Source organism: Stigmatopora nigra, chromosome 2, assembly GCF_051989575.1.
Source record: "Stigmatopora nigra isolate UIUO_SnigA chromosome 2, RoL_Snig_1.1, whole genome shotgun sequence".
NCBI lineage: Eukaryota > Metazoa > Chordata > Actinopteri > Syngnathiformes > Syngnathidae > Stigmatopora > Stigmatopora nigra.
The window spans coordinates 18620482-18646702 of record NC_135509.1 but is presented as its reverse complement, the minus strand read 5'-3'; the positions used below and the strand labels follow the sequence as shown (position 1 = coordinate 18646702).

The 26221-nt window shown below is 37.1% G+C and overlaps 1 protein-coding gene across 5 annotated transcripts in view; it reads left to right on the top strand.

The window, feature by feature from the left end:
- ckap5 (cytoskeleton associated protein 5) overlaps window positions 1-26221 on the top strand; it is a 39301-nt gene that overhangs the window by 5301 nt on the left and 7779 nt on the right. The window contains exons 6-38 of one of the 5 annotated variants that reach the window (XM_077743078.1): window positions 29-152; window positions 782-882; window positions 2795-2908; window positions 3027-3131; window positions 3463-3552; window positions 5164-5328; window positions 5408-5536; window positions 5644-5790; window positions 6353-6451; window positions 7450-7560; window positions 7753-7845; window positions 7981-8166; window positions 8847-8941; window positions 9024-9207; window positions 9314-9453; window positions 10230-10404; window positions 10570-10683; window positions 11567-11695; window positions 12360-12554; window positions 13292-13409; window positions 15395-15468; window positions 16625-16735; window positions 17752-17874; window positions 17962-18111; window positions 19114-19317; window positions 19998-20133; window positions 20223-20416; window positions 20504-20679; window positions 22478-22501; window positions 23413-23583; window positions 24155-24275; window positions 25141-25320; window positions 25978-26165. In XM_077743078.1, the coding sequence (XP_077599204.1) occupies window positions 29-152; window positions 782-882; window positions 2795-2908; window positions 3027-3131; window positions 3463-3552; window positions 5164-5328; window positions 5408-5536; window positions 5644-5790; window positions 6353-6451; window positions 7450-7560; window positions 7753-7845; window positions 7981-8166; window positions 8847-8941; window positions 9024-9207; window positions 9314-9453; window positions 10230-10404; window positions 10570-10683; window positions 11567-11695; window positions 12360-12554; window positions 13292-13409; window positions 15395-15468; window positions 16625-16735; window positions 17752-17874; window positions 17962-18111; window positions 19114-19317; window positions 19998-20133; window positions 20223-20416; window positions 20504-20679; window positions 22478-22501; window positions 23413-23583; window positions 24155-24275; window positions 25141-25320; window positions 25978-26165 (4466 nt within the window). Of the gene's footprint in view, window positions 1-28; window positions 153-781; window positions 883-2794; window positions 2909-3026; window positions 3132-3462; window positions 3553-5163; window positions 5329-5407; window positions 5537-5643; window positions 5791-6349; window positions 6452-7449; window positions 7561-7752; window positions 7846-7980; window positions 8167-8846; window positions 8942-9023; window positions 9208-9313; window positions 9454-10229; window positions 10405-10569; window positions 10684-11566; window positions 11696-12359; window positions 12555-13291; window positions 13410-15394; window positions 15469-16624; window positions 16736-17751; window positions 17875-17961; window positions 18112-19113; window positions 19318-19997; window positions 20134-20222; window positions 20417-20503; window positions 20680-22477; window positions 22502-23412; window positions 23584-24154; window positions 24276-25140; window positions 25321-25977; window positions 26166-26221 lie in introns of all 5 variants that reach the window. The other 4 variants (XM_077743067.1, XM_077743106.1, XM_077743095.1 and 1 more) reach the window with 4 other exon arrangements.

Below are 26221 nucleotides of genomic sequence, written 5' to 3'. Positions count from 1 at the left end.
AAACAATTGTGTTTTACCTCCGCTTCAGCTGAAGGAGCTTGATGAGGAGTGGGTGAAGCTACCGTCTAGCCCACCTAAACAAAGCAGATTCCTGCGTTCCCAGCAAGACCTAAAGGCCAAATTTCAGCAACAAGCACAAAGAGAAGAGTCTGGTATTTATAAATCTTTCTTGTGGATACCTGATGAATTGTGCTGTACTTCATTTAAAAACTGGGATTCCGTTTGTTAAATAGTACTATGTTTTTGTTACATATTTACTTTTGTATTTTTAAAAGTGCAACACGTCGGCAAATATGGAATCAGATTGGTGTCAAAAATAATATGGCACTTTGCATGTTGCGACCAAAAGAATAGACTTAAAGCATAATAATGTAAGCAAACCGTCATCTTAGAAGTAACTCAGAACTCACAATATTTCCCTTTTTTATGCTCTCGCAGCCTAGTCTTTTGCTCTTGATGCTGAACTTTCTCGCTTGTGCCTCCTGTCTTTTTGCTTTCTCTCTCTGCCTCCTTTTTCATGCGCTACTATTTTTTGTGTTTTATGTGCTCTGCAGTTTTTATAGTCTCATCAATAATCAATGTTCTATTATGGCCTTATTTTAACACGAGCTTCTAGATCAGAAAATTGCCTGCTAGAATGCAATTGCAACCCACTTGCAATTTGACTCCGCTTGTCATTGCAGATGTTGCGCTATTTTTTTGAAATAGATTTTCAGCTAGGTCCTTGTTGGTGAATCAATTTGGTGTGGCTTACCTTTCCCCCAACCCCCCTTTTTTATAGGAGATGAGGAGGAGGAAACGGTGGTAGCAGTGGATCCTTATGAGCTAATGGTAGCTGTGGATATTCTTTCAAAGTTGCCCAAAGACTTTTACGAAAAGATTGTAAGTGTGATCTATAATTGTATAACCAGATGATGTGATGTGTGACGCTAAATATATCTTCTAAAGATTTTTTTTATGATACCCTGGATTTTTTTTTTTTTACCTGGCAAAATAATCAGTCTATTAGTGAGGACATCTGAGATTGCTTCCATCCCCCCTCTCGTTATTTTCTTTCCCCTCCCAGACCAATACAAAAGATTATAGATCAATGTTACTTTGGCGAAAATTATGCCGTTTAACAAAAAAATAATAATAATTGAACAATATTCAAACTCTGGGATTACACGACACTGAATGCATGTTTGGCAGCCGTTCGAGGTACTGTATTTTCACACCTATTGGGCGCACTTAAAAGTAAACATTTTTCTTTAAAACCGTCGATGCGCCCAATCGATCGGTGCGCCTTGTTTGTGCACTAAATTCACATTTTTTGCACGAGCTTGATTTTATTTCTTGACCGCACACTACTTGTTGCAATTAACCCAGCGAACGTTCACCCTAAAGACAGCCTCCCTGCACATTCCAAGCATTAAGGTAAATCATTCTAAACATCCCAGGCGAGTGGCAAGGCATTTGACTTCCTTGTGCTGGCAGTGCTTTAACCCTCAAAAACACTCAATACTCAATGGAACAGCACTTAAGATATACAGAGGAAATGCCTGACGTGAATGACAACAGAATGCAGTTGTGAACGCTTGGAAAATGAACTGAAGCCATGGATCGAACACAATTTAACAGCGAGGAGGAACATCAAGCGAACGGCATGGGAGTGATGAATGTCGGATGACCGCCAACATAGAGATTCCATACAAAGACAGGCAGGCAGCGTCGCACGAGTTACGTGATGATTTGGAATGGATTGTCGATGCCTGGTTGAAAGTGCCGGCGAACACTTTAGTTTGAGCTTCCTTCTAAACTGTAATCGCTATTACAAAACCCCATAACGAACACGCTGACTCTGACAATATTATGGAATGAGATCAGCACTTGTATTTCATACAAAACATTGTACCATCATTCCAGGTAGCGCTGTACGATATAACTATAATTATCATTAAATAATTCTTATCAACAATATTAAAAACGTTCAATAAAAAATATTATTTTAAACCGTTATCACACCACCCAATTACAATAGAGAACGGGGTTGCTGTTGTGGGATCAATGTTAGTTCCAGATCAATGTTCAGGAGAAGAGGATGACAAGGAAACATGTTTTTAGCGCATTATCAATAGAGGCTAACACAGAGCATGAACGCAAAGGACCGCAACATGGCCTGTTCCTGGCATTTATTTTTTAAAATGGCTCTCACCTGTGAAAAGAGCAGCCTTTTTGAAAATGTCCTTCACCCACTGTCCTTACAGGGTGGCCCCTAAGATTTTTCTTGATTTGAAGATGTTCTCCCAATTTATGGACATGTTCTGAAAACGAAAAATGTAAAACTATTTTGGGTAAAACTCGGTAAAGTTTATCCAACTATTTTTTTTTTTTTGTAAATGGCCATATGTAGGGTAAATCTACGGTTGATTTTTGTGAGGCGGAAAATGGTCTGCATGCCAAGGGTGATATCTTCAGTTGATTTTTATTTATTTTTTTAATTTCATTTTGTACAACTTTTGGTTTGAAGGCAAAATTACAAATAAAGACACCTGTCAATATTTCTGCAGGTTTTATCCTTTACTTTTCATAGATTAAGTAGGGAGACATGGGACTGTCACTCAACTGGACGCTGCGGCTTCACTAATGTGTTTTGCGTGTGTCAAGTGATCAAAACTTCACTAATGCATTTTTACTTATTTACTTTTTCTTTGTGAAAGTAAAATAAAACATTTACTTTTGGCAGCAAAGATTTTTGAACACGGGTCTAGTAAATTAACTTCCTTTTAATTAAGAACTTTGTTTTCTGTTAAAGGAAGCTAAAAAGTGGCAGGAGAGAAAAGAAGCTCTGGAAGCTGTTGAAACTCTGTCAAAGAATCCCAAACTAGAAAGTGGGGACTATGGCGATCTTGTTAGAGCACTTAAGAAGGTACGTGGTATATTTGTTTCCATTATTTACTGAATCATTTGCTGAATATATTGTTGGTGGCTCACTGCAATCATTTAAAAGTCATTTATTCTACAATGCTGATTGTCATGTATTTTAGGTTGTTGGGAAAGATGCCAATGTCATGCTGGTTTCACTGGCAGCTAAATGTCTGGCTGCACTGGCTTCCGGTCTCAGGAAAAAGTTTGGAACATATGCAGGGCATGTAAGTTGTACGATTCCAGTTTTAAAGGGCTAATCTGGTGAAACTCGCCTATTTAATTGATTTACACTGAAACTCCTGGGAAAAACTCAATATTCCAGTAGAGACCAGGTGTTGGTTTGGTTTACAAGTTGTTGATACATTTATTCAATTCTCAGAAATGTCATAAAACATGACTGATGGAAAAAAATCTATCCAAGTCAAACGATTTTTTGACAGACAAGAGTGGGTTTCAATGTGTCATGGTGGTTTTTACAATGTCAAAGAAAATAATCCACTAATAATTTGGTCTTTTTGTGAAATGTTTCCATTTACATTTCCTCTTGCTTCTCAGGTTGTTCCAACTATTCTGGAAAAGTTTAAAGAAAAAAAGCCTCAGGTTGTCCAAGCACTGCAAGAGGCCATTGATGCCATCTTTCTTACTGTAAGTATATACTTTTTCTAAGTACAGAGCATGTTTTATTTAAATGCACAAAAAATAAATGTTTAGAGTCACACTACTTACGAATTCCTATAGGTACGAAAAATTTAAAGTACAATTTTTTTTATGTGCAAATATTGTTGTGGTAGCATTGATTCACACTTTAGAACAGTGGTCTCAAACTGGTCCTCAAAGGGCCGCAGTGGGTGCAGGTTTTCATTCCAACTCAACAAGGATACCTTTTGCAAGTGCAATCAGTTAATTAGAGCCAGGTGCTACTTATTTTAAAGACACCTGATTGGTTAAAATGTCGGCACTGGATCGGTTGGAACAAAAACCAGGACCCACTGCGGCCCTATGTGGAACCGGTTTGAGACCACTGCTTTAGAACATCGCTATCCTCTACTGGGCTCTCATTTCATCGCCCTCATTCTATCTCGTACAATGACAAAAAAGCATTCAATTCAATTGGCTGTCTCACCACAACCACTATCCATGTTTCAAGGTTCTCTCTTACATATCTGTCCTCTTCGGCTAACTGCTCTCTTTTAATAATGATTGCAATTCCCATTATTAAGCGATTAAAAACCGTTCAAATGCAACACGTCACATTTTTGGGGGTGGTTCGAGCGGGGGAGACTTTTTGCACCGGTGAATTGTAATATAACATAAACAAATTTAAATGAACTTGGATTTCGATGCAGACACACAAAAATCAATTTAATCTAACCTTACACTAAACTTAATTCTAATTTAGTTTTACATTTTTATACCTTTTGTTCTCCCGGCCGGGTTGGCTGTTTGCCCCGCCGACAACCTGACTTTCACTATCGATGTGCTGTTTGCTTTTGCCTTTCCTTCAAAATATTTCGAAAATGCCGCGCTCAAATGTCCTCCCAATAGGGTAACGCACGACCACTTGCCAATGAGAAGTAGTTTTGTAGTATTAGCAATCGCTCCATCAACGGGAGCTAACAGGCTTATTTTAAGACAATCAATACGTTCTTTATAATTTTCTCTCCATTTTTGTGTTTCCTCTTTCATTCAAATTTCCATATAATTATCACCTACTTATGACATTTTCAAGTTACGAAAAAAGGTTCTAGAACCAATTAATTTTGTAAGTCGAGGTAAGACTGTATATGTAAAACTAAATGCAGTTTGACATGGAACTCGAATAACAGGTGCAGATTCTGTCAATTGTGATTAGTATTGAATTTGTAACACTTGCTGATCAGAAAAAACAATCAGAATATTTTTAAGCTCCAATTAATAAAGAATAATTGTTTTAAATGCAATCTTCTCTCTAAAGTGCTTTATTTAACATATAATGGACAAAATTTGTTAATAATTGAGGAAGCATTATGGCCTGAAGACCATAGGCCTAAAACCTTCCCTTTTATGATTTGTATTAAATTGATTTTGAATTGCTGTGGTAAATACACACGCCAATCACTCAATTTAAGACTAAATGAAAAATTGATGGAGGACTATGCTAAATCTTCCATGTTTTGTTATTGTAAAACAGAAGCCCTTTAAATTTTAACTGGTGAGTTAATAAAAAAAACAACTTATTTAGCTTTTAACTTCATGTAATTTGCAACTTTCTTTCAGACTACCCTGCAAAATTTATCTGAGGACATTCTAGGTGTGATGGATAATAAAAACCCATCCATTAAGCAGCAAGCCTCTCTGTTTTTGGCACGTTCCTTCAGACACTGCACTCAGACTACACTGCCCAAGAGTGTACTTAAACCCTTCTGTGCTGCCCTAATCAAGGTATAGCATTGCTCATTGTATAACGATGGAAAAATAAGACAAAAAAATACTCCTCTGTACTTGTCTCTTACTTCTATAGCAAGTCAATGACTCTGCTCCAGAAGTGCGGGATGCCGCCTTTGACGCATTGGGGACAGCAATGAGAGTGGTGGGCGAGAAAGCTGTGAATCCTTACCTAGCTGACTTGGATAAACTAAAACTTGAGAAGGTGAAATCTGATCATAAATCTGACTGATAGGGTGCTATGCACTCGTGCAACTGTAAAACACTAGTAGTCTGTTACTCAGTCTTATTTCGTATTTTCATATTTGGTAGATAAAAGAGTGTGCTGAAAAAATAGAACTCCCGGGAAAGAAGGGTGGAGGAGACAAGAAGCCAGTTGTCAAAGCACCTCCTGCTGCTGACAACCATTCTAAATCCTCTGCGCCCCCCAAAAGGGTCCCAAGTGCAGCTGCCAGCAAGGTAACAACATACCTGTCAACCCCAGCCAATGGTTCCCTTTATTAATGATTGCAATTACCCTTAAGTGTTATAAATAAACCTTACAAATTAAACACAGCACATTTACTCACAGTGCGCACTTACAAGTCTAAAGTTGGAAAATGTCCCGCTATTTTGATTTTTTTTATTATCTACCGTGCAGCACTGCACCATTACAACTGTTTCCGTTTGTAAATAAATACTAAAAATGTAATTGCCAGTGTCCCCAAATAAAATGTAGCACATACTATTTTGGCAAGTAAAACACACTTTGCAGGTCATTCTTTGCATTAATTTAGAGTGAAATACTCCCATGTGTTTTTTGTTCTTGGATGATCCAGCACCAGAGCTTCCTGTGGATGCTTCTAATGTATTGACTTACAGACCCTGGTGCGCTTGCACTTACACGAAGTACACATTTATTTGGAACGTGTATTAATAATTGTCAATTTCAAGTATTAGTTGTTGCTGCCCTATTACATTGCACATAAGTTATATCCCAACTGTATTTAAAGTAGTTAAATTGTGAATCTTCCTCTAGCAGTCTGTTGGTCCACCAAAGAAAGTCAAAGTGAGCTCTACTGCCAGTGGGAAACCCAAAAAGAACATGGAAAACAAGGAAGTAGCAGAAAGTGAGCTGTCGGTAAGTCAGAACTCTGTTAGAACACTGTAGCAAAGTATGTTAATAGCTTTATTTGAATTTCATTTTCTGGTGGGGAAATGGCCGATGTAAATATTTCCATATCAGCAAGTATTTCCACGTTTCTGCTTGGGGGATTGAACGCAATGAAACTGGTTTCATTCTTATTTGAATCTGGTACCTGTTTTTTTTTAACAGTTTAAATTTAGGGAAACAGTCGCGGTCTTTTTTTTGTCTGCGATTGTCAAGTTTAGTTGCCTTTGGCCATGTTGCTCAGGGTACAGAAAGCCTCCCAAGCCAATTGTATTACAATGCTAAAATGGTGCCAAATCTACTATTAAGCCTCATTTGACTTGCTTGATTGTTTTTTCGCAATACATGACATGTTGTAGACGTAGAGTAAATGTACCGTACAGTAATCCCTCGATTATCGCGAATTCACTACTTTGCAATTTCTTTCTGCTATTAATTATTTTAAAACATCATTTTTAACAGGGGTGACCCTACTTTGCGATTTTTCGATTATCACGGCCTCTGGACTCTGAAATCCGTAATTCATTCAACGGGTCAACTAAAGCATTGTTAAGTAAAATTTCTAATACAAATCAGCTACAGTCATTGATCGTTTTTTCTTCCCCTTCTAAATTAGAAGTTTGCATATTGATACTTGTCTGATTAAAAAGGTTCACAGAACGGTCAAAGTAAACTGACGCGAGAAGTAAATATTGAAGAGAAGCATTGTACTGGTATGTAAACACAAATTATGTACAGTACATATTTCTGTAGCCACAAAAGAAAGGGAGGCTTTCACTTCTAAAGACACGACTGAGTATATCCCTTTGTAAAAAAAGTAATGCAATCAGGTTTTACAACTTTGTATATGGAATTATATAGACAAAATAAATCACGGTCAAGATTTTGAACCAGGACTTTTTTTTTCTTATTATTTTGAGATACTATTGCTCTTTGACTCTCATAAGTGACATGTATTTTTATTTTAGATTGAGGTGTGTGAAGAACAGGCAGCCAATGTGCTGCCTGCATCCTGCCTTCAACAACTAGGGTCAGCTAATTGGAAGGAGAGACTCGCCAGTATGGAGGAATTTCAGAGGGTAGTGCTTTTGTTTTATTTTCAGGACACTCACATTTTTAAAAGTATAGCTCAGCATATTTATAGATTTACATGAATGCAAATGATCATTAAGGACTGTGGTTATATTTTTTTAGGGTCTACTTGTCGGTGACACCTGATTAACCAATGTGTTGGAAGAAATGTTGATTCGTTTATTCATGTTGTCTTTTAGGCTGTTGAAACAATGGATAAAATGACAATGCCATGTCAAGCTTTAGTGAAAATGTTGGCCAAAAAACCTGGCTGGAAGGAGACAAACTTCCAGGTAACATTTTGTTTCTTGTTGACCAGAATTAGATTCAAGTAACACTAATAAGGAGCCTATTCATTTGTTGCACTGTTTTTATATATTTATAGTCTTCGGAATAGTAATTCACCACAATTTTGTGCTTTTTGTTAGGTCATGCAGATGAAGCTACATACCGTGACCACTATTGCCCAGAGAGGGCAGTTTTCTAAGACCTCAGCCTCTGTAGTTTTGGATGGCTTGGTGGACAAAGTTGGTGATATCAAATGTGGTGGGAATGCCAAAGAAGGAATGACTGCAATTGGGGAGGCTTGCTCACTTGCATGGACCGCTGAACAGGTTTTTGAGATGAACCATTATCCTGTATTCCAGTGTTTCCCCACCATTGCGCCCCGGCATACTGGTGTACTATGAGCGATGGTCAACTGTGCCCCAGCTATTGATCTGAAAGTCATACATAGTAATATTATGACGAACATTAACCAGAGCTGCAAACTTTTCCGGAGTTTTCCTGGACAAGGAACGCAGGCTCCCTAAATCCCCCAAAATTGTCACATCAATTATTATTTTTGTAGGCAACCATTTTGGGAATATTAGAAGAAAAAAAGCATAAAATTATGATTCAAAAATTGTTACATTACTTAATTTTACATGACTAGAAAAGAAAGCGTTTTGGGTTCAACGGACAAACTTTTGGCAATATATGGTCGGTGTGAAAAATTATAAATGCTTTTTTTTGGGATTTATTTTATTCCTTTCAGTAAAATTTCGATGAGAATGGTTATATCTTGACGATATAGTTGACAGCTATAGATTACATTTATTTATTTATTTTCAATCCAGTGTGCCACAGTTTAAAAACGTTGGGAAACACTCCTGTATTCATTTCATGTTTTGTTCTTCCAGTCAGAACTTTCCAATCTACCGGGCCTTCTAAAATAGAGAAATCCCTGTTATACTGCATATCACTATAATTTTCGTGTAATGAATTCTGTATTGTGTGTGCGCTTTTTATCTAGGTTGTTTCTTTGGCATTCGCCCAAAAGAACCCAAAGAACCAGGCAGAGGCTCTTAACTGGCTGGCTAATGCGATGAAAGAGTTTGGCTTTGCTGGGTAATCTTTCTATAATTTTCAGACATCTGTTTAGATAGAATGCTTTAGCAAGAACTCAGAAATGTAAACTTCTCGTTCTCAGAATAAATGTAAAAGCGTTCATCAACAATGTGAAGACGGCTCTGGGCGCTACTAACCCTGCAATCAGAACAGCAGCAATTAACCTACTGGGTGTTATGTATCTCTACATGGGCGCTCCACTTCGCATGTTCTTTGAGGATGAGAAACCAGCTCTCCTGTCACAAATAGATGCTGCGTTTGAGAAGGTAAAGTCCACATTATGCAAAGGCATCAATCCTTTTCGGTTCTTCTAACTGAAAACGATACTGGTTCAAACTTTTTCATTTGTCTTGGCTGTTTTCTGAATCATAGATGCAAGGTCAAACAGCTCCAGCTCCATCAAGATTCACCAAGAAAGCTGGGAATGAAGAGGAGTGTGACAATGGAGAGGAGCAAAAAGAGGATGCTGTCGGACAGGACATCATGGATTTATTGCCTAGAACAGACATTAGGTGAAAATGACTAAATATTCCATTTTGAGAGAATGTGGTAACTTTAATTTTTATTATTTATAGGCATAATTCAATTTATAGAATGCAGTGTTGAAAACCATCTTAGTGTCATACGCTTCACCTGCAGATTCAGTTTTGACCATTGTCTAACTCGCCAAAAAAAAAAATGTTATTACTGTCATAGTATTTTATGGCATCTGTTTAGAAATAGAAGGGAGAAACAAAGTCTTTGGTGATATGAGGTCACTGCAAAATTAGATTTTGGAATAATTTTAATTTGAGTTAATTTGGTTCCTGGTGATAAAACCTTGGGAATTACTTATTATTGTTCATAAAAGTGAGATAGTTTTGAATTAAACTTTTCCTGCTGGTGGTTTGCCTTGAGATATTTCAACGCATAATGTGCCGCAGCCCTAAAAAATGTGGGAAACAATGGTCTAATTAAATCTCCACAGAAGAATGCGAGAAGTCGATCTCATAGTCTTGATGAAAATATTGCAAGCAAATGATTCTCATCCAAATTTAACAATTTATTTATGTTTAATCTCTCAGATAAGCCTCTTTTTAGTAGTGCCTCAAACTAAACTTTAGTCTTTCTTTTATTGCAAATGCTTATTTTCTGTTTGATTCAGCGATAAATATCTGATGTGATAATTTTTGTGTGTTGAAAACCATAATGTTTTAAATACAAAAAAAGCCTGCTGAACTTATGCAAACTAGTATCTATATGAAAAAAGAAAACAAATTCTCATTCAGCTTTTTGTCCCACCTTTTAGCGACAAGGTCACTTCTGATCTCATATCTAAACTCGGAGATAAGAACTGGAAGATCCGAAAGGAAGGTCTTGATGAAGTAGCAGCCATCATCTCAGAAGCAAAATTCATCACTGCCAACATTGGGGACCTCCCCCTGGCTTTGAAAGGCCGACTTGGTGATTCCAATAAAATCCTGGTAAGTCTGTGGTCTTTCCTGTGGTTATGTGGTTAGTATTTCTTCAGTTACCTCTTTTGAATGGAAATATTTTTTTGTTGAAAATGACAGAAGTACACCTTTTTAATTATTACACTATTGAACTATGTACACTATTGAAATGTCTTCTTATATATTGTTTTTTAGACACAACAGAGCCTGAATATTCTTCAGCAGCTGGCAATAACCATGGGCCCTGGATTGAAACAACATGTTAGAACCCTAGGATTCCCCATCATCTCAGTACTTGGTGACAGCAAGGTACATTATTTGAGAATGTAATATGTGTGAATATTTTGTCATTATTGTCTGAGTAAATAGTTTTAAAGATTGTTCTGTCTCCATTAGTGTTATGATATATAAAAATTCATTAAGAAACCAAAATACAGTTACCTCAATTATCGCGACTTTGCTTATCGCGAATTCACAATTTGCTGTGTTTTTTCCCTCATTAATAATTACATTTTTATTATTATTTTTTAAGTTGAGGTAAATTTGAAAATCCACAATGAAACTCACAAGCGCAAGCCACTCGCCTGTCTTCTGCTTGCTACTGGGACCCAGCACTGAAAAAAACCCCATCTTTTTATTTATTTATTTATTTAAAGTTCATAAAAATGTGAAAATGCAGAGAAACTCATAGCCGGAAGCCAATCTTGCTACCAGGACTATAATAGGGGTGACCCTACTTGGCGATTTTTCGATTATCACAGCCATGTCTGGTCTACATTTACTGAGATATTTGAGGGATTACTGTATTTATTATAATTTTTATAAATTTGTGTTTTGTTTAGTCCAACGCTGATTTAATTGCGCAATTTTAAAATTACTTCTATTACTCGTGGACTGATCATGATGACTATTTGTTAGGAACATTCTAAGGATATGCATCTAACCCTGTAGCCATATTTTATTTTTATTTTTGCGGTGTCTGTGCGGGCCTTTCTCAGAGTTGAACTAGCCAGTAGTAGGCATTCATGTTCTTTTGTCGTTTTTGTGTTTCTGAGAGGATTTTCTTTTTCTTTTTTAATGATTGTATGGAGTGATTTTTAAATGAAAAAACATTTTTTGATTTGCCAACAGATCCTCGGTGCAACAATAATTTAAATATTATATAAGTGCTTAATAAATTGTTTCTTTGTAGCCCAATGTCAGGGCAGCTGCAATGGCTACTCTGCAGGCCTGGGTGGAGCAGACTGGAATGAAGGATTGGCTGGAAGGAGAGGACCTATCAGAGGAGTTAAAGAAGGAGAATCCCTATTTACGTCAAGAGGTACATAGAGTAAATGCCCAAAATGGACCAAAGCATAATGGACATAATAGAGATGAAGATTGGAAGGCATGTAATCACATGTAAAATATAAAAATGATAAAATATAAAATACAATCCCACAGTGGCCAACCTCCGTCCATTTCAGGAGTACCCTTTTCCAATTTCCGGAGTATCTCCAGAGTGAGTGCGATTCACCCAAACATTTTTGATATAAAATGTAAAAAAAATATGCGAAGGACAATTTAAATGAAACCTATTATCATGTTTTTACATTAATTGAAATATTGTGTTACATTAACATTAGACATTAAAGTACCTATGCAATCGATTCCGGATCGATTGCTACGCTCAAGTCGCTCCAGACGAATCCAGCACTCGTGTTACCGAATTCATACAGTTTACAGTGCAGTTGAATCAAAATGGCGGAAGCCATTTGGTACTCTTCCTAAACGGGTGCTTCAAAAAAATTACGTGAACATTTTTGGGGATTTCCTGAGTTTAGGGAGGTTTTCCGCAGTTTCCAGAGAAACTCCTGAAATTCCAAGGTAGTTGACAGCAATAGAATAACGCCTGATCGAACACTTTTGTTACAAATAAAAATATTTTCTCAAGGGATGATTGCTTGTGTGAAATGTTACAAATATCCCTCTCGCTCCTCCCAAAGTTGTTAGGGTGGTTGGCTGAGAAGTTACCGACGATGAGGACTGTGCCAGGGGATCTGATGACTTGCGTTCCCAATCTATATGCATGTCTTGAAGACCGAAATGGTGATGTTAGGAAGAAAGCTCAGGATGCTCTTCCCGCATTCATGATGCACCTTGGATACGACAAGATGAACAAGGCCACCGGCAAACTCAAGGTACATGAACAATCTATCAATTTTTCACCTGCAAAATAAAGGAAAATAGGAAACTAGATTTTATTTCTTGCCAAGGATCGCTTCTGTCCCACCACAAAATTAAAATGTGGTTAATACAGTCATACCGCTATGTGCGAATTCCTCTAGGTATATTTTCAGTTTATGAAACTTTTTTATATTCAAATGAGTGACGCGAGATACGAAAAAGATCCAAATTACGAAAAAGTAAATGCATTTCCTTGTCCGTTATTTTATTTTGAATATAGTCAAGGATGCATTCATTCTCACTTTAGAACATTGCTACACTCTCCTGGGATCTCATTCTATTTCATATAATGACAATAAAAGCATTCAATTGAATTCAAATGGCGGTCTCACAGCAGCATAACTGTCGAGCCATGTCATTGGCCCATAAGAAAGGTAAATCGCTGGTGGTTGGCTTCTCAAAGTGAGCATTACCCCACCGCCCCACTAGCGAATCCATTCGAAACTCAAATTGCATTGAGTAAAAAATCTATAATAATAGAAAATTGAGTTGTGCGTCTAAACGCGCTCTCCCATTCTCTCTTCCCCCCACTAATGCTGTTTCAATCAAAATGTTCTTGTTTGATGGGTGGTGTCACACAACAGATTCGTAAAGAAAAAAATATTTTACATCCCGTTCCCTTTTACACTTTTTCAAGGACACTACATCACAGTGCTTTCTTTCATTTTTGCTTATCCTTGCTTCTCATTAGCAATCATCTAAAGACCAGATCGTAGTCATGTTGGAAAAGGCCAGAGCAGTGATGCCAGCTAAACCTGCTCCTGCTAAATCTGGAGGAACAACAAGCTCATCAGAGACGAGTAGAGCGGGTTTGTATGACACACTCTTTGCTTTTTATATTTACTAGGGTATTTTGGGTTGGGTATTTTGGGCTGATTTAAAAAAAAAAATGTATACATATACATATAAAGATATATGTAATGTGTATGTATATATGTTAAATAATAATGATTAATTAGTCAACCAACAATTGTGCAAGTTCTCCTACTTAAAAGATTAGAGAGACCTGTAATTGTCAACATGGGTAAACCTCAAACATGAGAGACAGAATGTGGGGAAAAAATAGAAAATCACAATTTGATTTTTAATTAATTAATTTCCAAATTAGAGTGAAAAATAAGTATTTGGTCACCTACAAACAGGCAAGATTTCTTTCTGTCAAAGAGGTCTAACAGGCAAGATTTCTTTCTGTCAAAGAGGTCTAACTTCTTCTAACAAGGTCTAACGAGGTCTCCACTCGTTACCTGTATTAATAGTATCTGTTTTAACTCATTATCGGTATAAAAGACACCTGTCCACAACCTACGTCTCCCACACTCCGAACTCCACTATGGCCAAGACCAAAGAGCTGTCGAAGGACACCAGAGACAAAATTGGAAACATGCACCAGTCTGGGAAGACTGAATCTGCAATAGGTAAAACACTTGGCGTAAAGAAATCATCTGTGGGATCAATTATTAGAAAGTGAAGACATACAAGACCACTGATAATCTCCCTCGATCTGGGGCCCGATGCAAGATATCACCCCATGGCGTCAAAATGAAAGCAAGACCGGTGAGCAAAAATCCCAGAACCACACGCCCCCTAGTGAATGACCTACGGAGAGCTGGGACTTCAGTAACAAAGGCTACTGTCAGTAACAAAATGCGCCGCTAGGTACTCAATCCTGCACTGTCAAAAGTGCCCCTGCTAAAGCCAGTACACATCAGGCCCATCTACAGGTCGCTAGAGAGCATTTGGATGATGCAGAAGAGGACTGGGAGAATGTATTATGGTCAGATGAAACCAATATATAACTTTTTGGTGGAAACCCAGGTTTGGAGGAGAAAGGATACTGAATTGCATACGAAGAACACCATACCCACTCTGAAGCATGGGGGTGGAAACATCATGCTATTGGGACTGTTTTTTGCAAAGGGACTAGGACGACTGATTTGTGTAAAGGATGGAATGAATGGGGAGAGGTATGGAGAGATGTTGTGTGAAAATCTTTCATCAGCAAAGACAGTGGCTGGGTCTTTCAGCATGACAATGATCCCAAACACACTGCCAGGGTAACAAAGGAGTGGCTTCGTAAGAAGTATTTCAAGGTCCTGGAGTGGCCTAGCCAGGGGTAAAGTACCAGCAAGTGTGTGAAGAGTTACAGAAAACGTTTGGCCTCCGTTATAGCCGACAAAGGGTACATAAAGTATTGAGATCAAATTTTGGTATTGACCAACTACATATTTTCCAACATGATTTGCAAACACATTCTTTAAAAATCAAACGGTGTTTTTCAGATTTTTCCTCTTCCACATTCTGTCTCTCATGGTTCAGGTTTCCCGATGTTGACTATTAAAGGCCTCTAATCTTTTCAAGTAGAATAATTTGCACAGTTGGTGGTTGACTAAATAATTATATTCCCCAATGTACGTATATGTATTTATATATATTTATACATATAAATACATGTGGTTATATAACATTTGTTTTTAATTTCTATTAATTTTTTCCTAGATTTTGGATCAAATTGCGTTCAGGTTTTAAACCTTTAGGAACCCTGTTATGACTTTATATAGTGCTAAATTATTATTTATGGCCATTTCTTAGTAGCATTGCTCAAAATTTGGCGTGGCTGATACTGACTTTGCCATTTTTAAAAATATTTTTTGTCTTTTTACTCATGACACCCACTACTGGTAATTCAATGCCATATGGACATCAAATCGAGTTGTACTAGAGGAGGTGGCAGCTATCAATGGTAGAGAGTTAGTAGTCTGTCGTTATTTGACAAATGTTTTCATGTCTTCCACAGCCCCCTCTTCTGAAGATGTTGTTGATAATAAAACTGAAGCTAAAAAGGTCAGAGGGGGAATAGCGGCTAAGAAGGTAGGTGTCTGTCAAAAACCACCACACCCTTACACCCAGTAGCAGTCGTGGATATTTGTCGTCTTTTAAATACCTGTTACTTATTAATGTCAGAATAACAACAATGCAAAATATCCCTTTCAAAGTCTGTTATAATTTTTCACTATTAAATCTGTTTGGCCGCTTAACTTCCAAACAAACACCGACACAGGTATAATTTGAACTTTCAATAAATCATAACTGGACTATTGTAGTTGTCCAGGAAGCAACTGGCTGACCAGGACAATTTGAGCAGCCCTTTTACGATAATTTTAATGCGTACAGTTTGAAATTATGACCATGGATGAGTTGTAAAAATGTTCACAGAACCCACACATTATGAAGATGGATAATTCAGGAATTCTTTTTTTTAGTATGGTTTAATGGTTGAAATTTGTGTGCCCATAGAGTATTTTGATTTCATATTAAATTCAGTATTTAGGGTTTTCCAATTGATTGTTAGCTTTCAGATTTCAAGTCTGTTAGTTTGGACCAGACATGACCAACTTTTTGAAACTCTACCACGGTTGTGCAATCATTCTAAAAAGAATAAAACTCAACAATTAGATGTTCTAATTATTCTTATTATTAGGGTTTCAACCCCATTCTTTTTCTCGTTCTTCTCCATCCCATTAAAATCTACCATAGGTTACACAAGACATGTCGGTGTTGCTAAGAACTACTTGCTTGGTTTAAGTCCGGGTTTTTTATTTATTTAGTTTTACGCTCCACCCCCAGGACGATTTGAAAGTTTCACGTGTCTGTTCTTTTCACCTGAATTAAAGCGAAACGAATGATAGTTGCCCCAAAACTAGTGTTTCATTCAAAGAGGTACCAGTTCATTACATCTCAGAAATACATCAAATTTTGTAGGGGTAAATAAAATCATTGTCACTCTGCTTGCTAGTTTTAAATGATCAGATTTCCTTCAAAATAGTGATTTAAAAATTGCTTTTTTTTTTGTTTACACATTGTTATTGTTTACACATTGTTATTGTCATGCTCGTGGTCCCTGGGGCCTAACTGCTGCCATTGGTTCAGACATTTGCTAGTGTTGTACATGTGTATATCATTTTTCACCCATCAGTCCCATTTTTGAATGATTTGTCAACATATTTTGGTTTTTCTGTTCGCTCAGCACTCCTCTCCCCCCGAGGAACCTGACCCTACCCCTCCCTCAAAGGACAAGGACACTATTGCTAGTAAAAAGCCCCTCAACAAAGGGAAGACTGTTGCTGGCAGTCAACAGGTAGATGTGGAACAGATGAGCTCCTAATGAGACAATTGTTGCACAACTACCACACGTTAAATGATGCTGTAAGCTCTGAAGTTGAGCAAATGGACAGCATTTTGACAGGCTAACATTTTTAAGTGTGCACTGCGCTTTAACATTTGTCTTGCACCTGGGCTAGTGTTTACGCTTTCTAATGACAAGACTATAGTCACTCACTAATGCTGGTGTTATTTGTAACATGTACAATCCAATCACACTCTATGTGCTTTCTCTCTCTTAGCTGATATCTTACTAACTAATTAACACTTCAATTTTATTTAAATGGATATAATTGATGCACCAAAAATTCGGTGAACTTTTTTAAAAATTTGATTTTTAGTGTGTATTTCATTATATAGATTTTTTCAACTGGGCCGAAACAGAATGTTGTGAGTACGTAAGCAAAACTGCCAACTCGTTCGTTCAGTCTTGGTGGGCTGGAACTAAAACCTGCACCCACTCGGCCCTTTCTGTAATTAGTTTGACACTTATAGACTAGAGCATATGACCCAGTTTAATCCTTCCAAATATCGTGGTCCCAACTGCTGTAAAGTAGTGTATATAAATAAAATTTAAATCTAGTGATATATGCGAAAACATGCGTAAAGAAACAGCAAAGTAGCTTGATTCAGCCAAAGAAAATAAACGAGTTATTCATTTAACTGTTAAGAAAAGGTATTACAAATTTCTATATTTTGGTTTTGGAACTTTTCTTTTGGTGTATCCGTAAGGAGTTCTGAAAAAATGTGGATTCAAATTCAGTGGCTGCATGCTTATGCAAGTTTTATTGAAATGACTGATCATGGTTTTCATCTCACACCATTGCATGAATTGATAGTGCATGTTTAGGAAATTATTATTGTTAGAATCTTTTAAACTTTCCTTGTTTCGTCCATTTTTTTTTATTCTTTCAGTGTGATAAACATGTATTTATTCATACAGCACATGCATTTCTTGTGGTAATCTGATCATGTTAAATGTCTCACTTTCAGAGTGTATCTAGTAAGAAGCCTGTAACTAAAGGAATGAAGGATGATGAGGATAGGTCTGGGCCCCTCTTCATCCTTGTTCCTAATGCTAAGGAGCAGAGAATCAAAGAGGAGAAACAATTGAAGGTAACTGACTGACAGCAATGGCCTACAAACAGCACAGAGAACATCTGTCTGTTATTAATTTAAATATGATTGTTTTGTCCTCTATAGATTTTGAAGTGGAACTTTACCACTCCTCGAGATGAATATGTCGAGCAGCTTAAAAGTCAAATGTCCACTTGCTTTGCCAAGTGGCTCCAGGATGAACTTTTCCATATCGACTTCCAGAGACACGTAAAGGCGATTAGCATCATGATAGAGGTAAGGAATCTTGCTGCTTCTAAAGGATCCTTTGCCCTTTAGCTCATGGGTCACAAACTCAGGTCTTCGTGGGCACATATTTATTTGTCTTTTTCCACATCTCCCTCCTTCAACAAACAAACAGATTTGATAGGGGCCCTAGAGGGCCAAAGTTGGTGATCCCTGATTTAGATGGATAGAGTTGGAATACCAGGGCTACACGTGTTGCATATAGTGTGTACAGTGGTAACTACTTACGAAATTAAATGGTTCCAGACCTTGCATTTTTTGTAGGTTGAGCAGTACTGTGATGCCTCACCACTTGACAGGTTCAGTACATTGCAGTTTTTAAAATAAGCTCATAAAAATGTCAGAATTCACGCTGATACTCGCAAGCAGAAGACTGGGTATAAAAATGGTTGAAGTCAGGGCTCCGCTTCTTTAGCGCCAAATTGGGTGTCACTGAGCGCTGAAGAAGCCACATGCCATTGTTTTATCCCCCGGTCTTCCGCTTGCGAATTTCAGCATTAACTTGGACATTTTTATGAACTTTTTTTTTTTTATAAAATAGAAAAAAAATATATTACGATTTACTGAAGCCACAAAGTGGTGAAGGATCACAGTAATTCTCATTTATCAACAGGATTTATTTAAACACAAAAGTATTTCAACATCAAATTATTCACACCGCTCTTAGGTCACCAAAAGTTTAAATCCTCGGATCCCGGTTCAAGTAACCTAAGCCAAGTACTATAACGATTTTTCCATTGTCTAATATTATCTGAAAAGCAGTATTGTGTTCACACAGACTTAATATATCTAAATTAAAAGTTAGGAACTTCTGTTAATAAAAGGCATCAAAATCCTGTAGTATTGTGATTTTTCTCTTGAAACATTACAATGTATGACCATTTGTTAGGTAATATCCTCTGGGACACCTGATTATCTTTCACGGCTCACAGGTTCGGAAAAACTCGTGTAGATAACAATCACTGCAATCTTTTTATTTTTTATTTTTGACAGAGGTTGGAAAGTGAGACTGATGCTACCATAAGCTGTCTGGACCTAATTCTTAAGTGGTTTAGTCTGCGCTTCTTTGACACAAACACTACAGTCCAAATGAAGGTTCTGGAGTATTTGAAGCTTCTTTTTGCCGTGCTAAATAGTGAAAACTATCATCTTACAGAGTATGAGGCAAACTCCTTTGTTCCCTATCTTCTACTCAAGGTCAGTACACCCTACATTTAGCAAGTAAAGTATGTTTTCTATGTTCAGCAGTGGGCACATAAATATAATTTTTGTTAGATATTCCAATTTTTTTTTTTCAACAAATTCCTTTTTGCCTTCGTTTTAAGGCAACATATTTTAAGATACGTGACCAAACACTGTACTGCAACAAAGATCAAAGTATTGAAGAACAAAGCCTTTGGGTTGCCAGAGAAGCACTCGGCATTAGAGAATCAAACTGCCTTATCATGCCATAATTACATTTCAACCATAAAAGAAAGGCTAACAAACTACTACACATTATTAGACATGTTATGATGTGAATGGGTTGTTCTATTTATTTGGTGACAAGTTGTGTATGCAGTATAATAAAAAAAATGATTGAAAGTGTTTTAATATATATATATATATATTTGGAACTCAAAAGAAAAAAATAATGGGGTGACAATGAACCTTTTAAAGTTGGCACAATTAGACTTAACCATTGTCAACCATTTGGGAGTTTTTGCATAAACCATGTTTCGTTAATGTCTACTGAAAAATGAGAGCCATTTAATGAATAATTAATGTGCATTTCCTTCATTTGGCTCCTTTTAACCTTTGCTTATGACTATGACTGATGACTGAGAATCTAGTCTTTGAAAAATCTTTAATTTGTGCATCCTCTATCTTTTTCCAAGATTGGAGAGTCCAAGGATGTGGTTCGCAAAGATGTTAGGGCGATACTTAACATGCTGTGTAAGGTATACCCTGCATCTAAAGTCTTTCCTTACCTCATGGATGGTACTAAATCGAAAAATTCCAAACAAAGAGCTGGTATGTCACTCCTATTCCATCAATATATTCAAATTCCAGATCTCATGTGATTTTAAAAGTTCTTTCATTGTCTTTTGGTTTGTTTTAAGAATGTCTTGAGGAGTTGGGTTGTTTGATAGAAGGTTATGGAATGAATGTATGTCAACCAACTCCAGCTAAGTCTCTGAAAGAGATTGCAGTTCATATTGGTGATAGAGACACTTCTGTCCGAAATGCTGCCCTGAACACTGTAGTGGCTGTCTACAATGTCTGTGGAGACCAGGTCTATAAACTAATTGGAAATGTAAGTTGGCACATTGTAGTTATTTATTGTAGTTATTGAAAACTCAACTTCAAAATTGACATTGTCCACCTCTTGTATTGTTTCCAGTTATCAGAGAAAGATATGAGCATGTTAGAAGAGAGGATCAAACGTTCTGCAACAAAAAAAATCGCTGCCATTCCCGCGAAGCAGACTGCAAATGAGCGGTCTCAAAGAGATATTCCTGCTAACCCAAATGGCACTTTCCTTCGCAAATCTGCACAGGAAGACCCCAACAAACTCAAGTAGGTGCAGTTTAGATTTTATTGTTTGGGCAGTGATTGGGTTTTCTAAGTTTGACATTTTCAAATTAGATAATATATTTTAATGACATATTTCTGTTATAAAAGTTACAAAATTTAAATTGCAAATATAAACCACATTAATACAGTGAATAATCACAAACTTTTTATATTTTTAATGTGGATTTTTACACAGACGTTTGATATCAAATTATGGAAAGGCTCATTAAATGATGTTGCATGCTCATATTTAATGTCTACAATTAAAGTCGGCAGTCCTTTTCTGCAAATGATATTCTACTTGAAATATGTAACTGCCAAATAATAGAATATTTTAGAATACCGTGACACTAAAAAAGTAAGCTCTTAAATAGTGAGTTAAAGTTCCTTTAAAATTAAAGGAAACCTAAAATAAATTGACATGTCAAATTATTGAGTATCCTAGATTCTACCAAATTTGAAATAATCTGTATTCAAAAATGTAAAAGGCTTCAAAATTGGAGAAAAATTAGGCTCACCTGACGGGTCTCATTAGGGCGTTGTCTGGTGAATGTGCTCAAAGGACACCTTACTCATGTTTAGAGGTTGGTGTCAGTACCAATATCTAAAAAAATGTGGGGACATTTGTTAATGTTCTAAAGCTGATATTCGAAGCCAATATCCAGTCGTGCCTTAACCCCACCTCCCTTACCATATGTTTCAAACCAAATGTCTTGTTGTGGGTTAGTGTTGCAGTGTCTTTCTCTCAGTCAAAGAGTCTGTAATTACCCGTATTGATTCCTGGTCAAAATGACGAATTGGCTTTTTTGTTGTTAATCGGCCCATGTTGGATATACCGTATTTATTTGAGTATAACACGCAGTCGAAGTTTTCTCACAAAAAATGGTATACGACATTTTTTCCCAGTTTTTCTCAGCTCACACCAAACACCAAATGGTTTTTTTTTAAATGACTAACTGCAAGTGAATTTAAGAGGTGAATTGTACTGAACACATAATGTACTGGTTTTTATCTGTTCAGTACAAGCCAGCGAAACAGCGTTTGTTGTAAATACACTTAATTAGTCAAAGGCCTCTTTCCTTCTGTCATCTTACCTTCCTCTAAAATCTGTGTGTGTGTCTGCGTATCCACAGTGGTATGAAAAAAGTTTGGTGGCCACGAGAGACAATTTCAAGTTATTTATTTCATAAACAAAAAGTTGGTAATCGGCAACTTAATTATTTTCCATCAAAAACTAATAAATAGCAATATTTCAGGAGCGAATTGCTTATTAGACTAGCAGAAGATGTGCAGCGTGCAGTAAGACAAAATTATACAGCTGCACAAATGTGGCCACCCCAAAAAATAAACAAAAAATCTTCAGTCAATTTTCCTTTTACTAAAAACAATGTTTCTGGTAAGAGGTCCCTGTGTCCTGCCTACAGTCAACTGCTAGATTTCTCTGAGTTGTGCTGTGAAGTAAAGGCCCGATCTCTCTACTAAGTCCACTTGCCACATTTCAAGATAAAATGTCTGGGCTTTGGCTTATATTATATAAAAAAAACAGATCCCTATAGAACTGCGACTCATATATTGAAGAAAAGGTATTTACACATGAAAATAAGAATTTTTCAGAAGTGTTTTATGTTTTCATACCACTGTATACGTACTTATTTGACTGAATCAGAGAGTGAAAGCAAGTATTTCTTGCCTTTTGCTTCGGATATGGGCCTGCTGCCTGCATGTCTCTTAACTCCTCATCTTTTTTCCCTTCTGTGATTTCTTCCTTTCTGTATTCTTCCTACCATCCTTTCCGGAGCAGAATTATGTATCGCACTTATAGGATGTGAGTACTTTTTTCTTCGTCATCCTTTTCCCTTTTGCCAAAAAAAGCAAAATACAATTTTAACAACCTCGTGGACACCATTTTTATTTTCATTGGATTTGCAAGTGGTAGCTGAGTAAACATACAACAAGGATGGACAGTGCACAAATCAAGAACTCCCAGCTGGTCAGAGTTGCTCCTTCATGGTCCTAAAAAAAGATGTGATAGAAAAGAGGCTTTTGGTCGGACGATCTTAAACTCTGCCGGTGGCCGCTTCCGCACTTCCGAATCATTGTGGGGCCATTGCCTCCGATGTGTGGCCGCTACCTCTTCACTGGTTTGCTTTCGCATCTGTATGCAGCACGCTAAACTCGGTTTAATTGAAGGACTGCTTCCTCCTAGCTACTAAGTGATCAGCTAGGGGCTGAGAGATGGCCAATGGGAAAGCAACTACCATGACAATTAAATAAATACCGGACACAGGAACTGTATTTGTGTTTCAGTATATCAATTTTATATGAAATGTGTGAGACAAAAAAAGAACAAAAATTATTTACCAAGCAATTAAAATAACACATGCAAAGACATTTTCCATTGGCGAGTAGCACGACTTATATCGCCAGTAGACTGATCTCGCAATCAAAGTGTTGAGAGAGAACCAATGGTAGAGCAAATTTATAATAATTTCAAAATAAAATACAGGATCCTCAAGTGTTTTTATGGTTTAGGGGTGGTTAATTTTATCATTTATTTTCGGGCGGTTTTTTGTTTCGTAACTTGAATTTCTTTTTTTTTAATCTTGAAAACACTTTCCCAATTGCGGTGTTTCGTAACTTGAATTTTTTTTTTTATTTAGAGGCGTACGTAAGTAGACTTACCACTGTAATAATCACCCTGCTGTTATTTACTCACCTACCATTCCTTTTCCCCAGCCAAGCCCGTCAGAATGCCCAGCATAGTGAGTCTCACATGCCCATTCCCAAGGAGTTCCAGTTGGACCTGGACATGATCGAAATGGACCGAGGCCGGGTGAATGAACTACCAGACCTTGTCCAGCACAAGTTAGATGAATTGCTGGAACCCATTGTTATCCCCGAGCCCAAGTAAGTGTAACTGGGATGCAGAAGCTAAATACCACAAATACCAAAAGCAGCAACACGATCATAAAATTACAACTGAAGCACAGAAATACAACTCAAGTGGACATACAGAAGAAACAAACTTACAACACTAAATCTTGTTTGGTAGTTCTGTCTTCATCATTTCAGCTCAAGTATCTGTTTGGTAGAGATTATTATATGTTGTTATCAGCCTGTAGTCTAGCTGTAGCTCTAATTTTAGCCACTAGCATTAAGCATTCTGTCAGTGTGTGTTTATTTATTTTCCAAGTTGTAAAAGCATGTAGCTTCTTATGGAGCAAAATTATATCTTTAGCATTTTTTCTTGTTCTTTTTTGATTAAGAAAAGCAAATGTATTAAATTGCCTTTTTCGTATTACAATTTGGGCATTCATGAAAAACAAGTGTATAGGATACAAATCAAAATAGGCTCTCTGCAGAACTCTGGATTGTTTTTTGGGGAATCAACACTTTTTTGCCTCTGATTTCTACAGGGACAACAGATATTGGAAATGTAAATGTTTATGTTATTGCTTTTGCATTTTTGTTTCACCAGAATGTGTGCTGTCTCCCCCCACTTTGATGACCTCCACAATAGCGCTGCTTCTACTATAAACTTTGTCATCTCTCAGGTGGCCAGTGGGGACATTAACACCAGCATACAAGCACTTGCACAGGTTAGGAGCCCTGCTCCCCCTATTACTATTTGAATTATATGAAGAAAATGATAACTTTTTCATTTGCATTAGACTCCAATCACACTTTTAACAAGTGTTTTGATGTGACAGTAAAATCTGCATGCTTTTTCGGAATTTGCGGAGACTAGAATTTAAAGTCATAGCGGTGTACTGCTAAAATAATAACCATTTTGTCTTCTGCAAACGTGATGTGGCAGTAATCTGGAGTACCTGGTAAATAATGTATCCAGGGACATGGAGAACTAGCAAACTTTGCATAGAATGGATGGATAACATCACACAGTTACTGGAATGCGAAGTGGTAGTGCCAACAAGCATTGGAACAATACATTGATCTGGATTTATTTATGATAATAAAATCAGTCAGAACGAAAGATGTCGATCGATACATTTTTTATTTATTTTTAGATATGCTATTTTTGCATTTTCAATGAAATTTGTGAAATTTTCAGTAGCAAAGTTGTCTAAAGCAGTCATCTGTGTATTTCTTCATGTACATACAATAATTGGATAGAAGGTCCTGAATCAAGTCGAATAGGGGTAGAGTTGACTAAAATAACAGCAAATGTCTTATCGTCGAAAGAATTGAAATGGTCTCCTCATAGAATTTGGACCCACACCTCCTAGTGCTAACATTATCCATCTTGCCACCATGGATACAAATTCATGCATGGTGCAATTATTTCCATTCTGATTGAGCGCATCAAGGCTTCTTGGTCTGTATAGAAGTAATGACTTATCCAGTACTTTTGATTACCTCGGAGGAGCTTAAAACGCATTTGCTTCAATGCACGTTATAATACAGTTGATGTTAATGCTGAAAAATATGTTCTCTCCTTTATAGATTGATGAAGTATTGTGTCAAGAAAACAAGGCAGAGGTCATGTCAGGACACATTGACCAGTTCCTCATTGCCACTTTTATGCAACTAAGGCTCATCTATAATACCCACATGGCTGATGAGCGGCTGGACAAGGAGGATATATTCAAACTATATAGATGCATCCTTAGCAATATGTTGTCGGTGAGTCTCTCCTACACATTCATTTTCTTAGGCTTTGTTCACGTAACAGTGTATTTTGCAAACGATAATTTGTCTACGGATTGGTCTATCTCCACATGCAATAATTTTAGGCATTAAACATGAATGCTTTTAAAAATTGAGGTGTGAATTCGGCATTTGATGCATGGTCGTGAATGGCCAAAGATTTGCTTTTTTTTCTTTTCTCAACAGTTGAACTTTCACTGCCGCCGAGATAATATGAGCATATCCTAGATGTGGCCCGTGCTTACATTCTGAATGTATTCATACGTACATTCTTAAACACACGGTTTCAATGCCACTTCTTTTCAAGTTGCCTTTTCTTTTTCACAAGACATTTCTCTGTATTGGAGAACACGGACAAATGACTTTGTGAAGGATAGAGCTACACTTTATTTGCCATTACACAAGAGGCATGTTCTCCCTTCAAGTTCAACTTTTTGAATATAATTGTGAAACACAGTGGTTTGCTAGCTATTTATGATCAGCGGCAATACATTTTTGGGTGTGTACGTATATATTCCTGTTGAAAGGAGCAAAATTCTCATTTGCAAAAACCCCTGCTATGTGTGCAGTCTTAAGTTTACCTGAGCTGCATACACCATATGCAATAATCGCCTGCCATTTTCTTGTCCTCAGTTATTCTCTTTGGAGTCTTTGGCGAGAGAGGCATCAATGGGTGTGTTAAAGGATCTGATGCATGGTCTGATAACTCTGATACTAGACAGCAGAGTGGAGGACACTGAAGAGGGACAACAAGTCATTAGGTCTGTAAACCTGCTGGTAGTTAAAGTCCTGGAGAAGTCTGACCAGACCAACATAATTAGGTAAAATGAGCCGGTCTACATATGTCTAGTTATTATTTGATATAATGTAGTTCTTG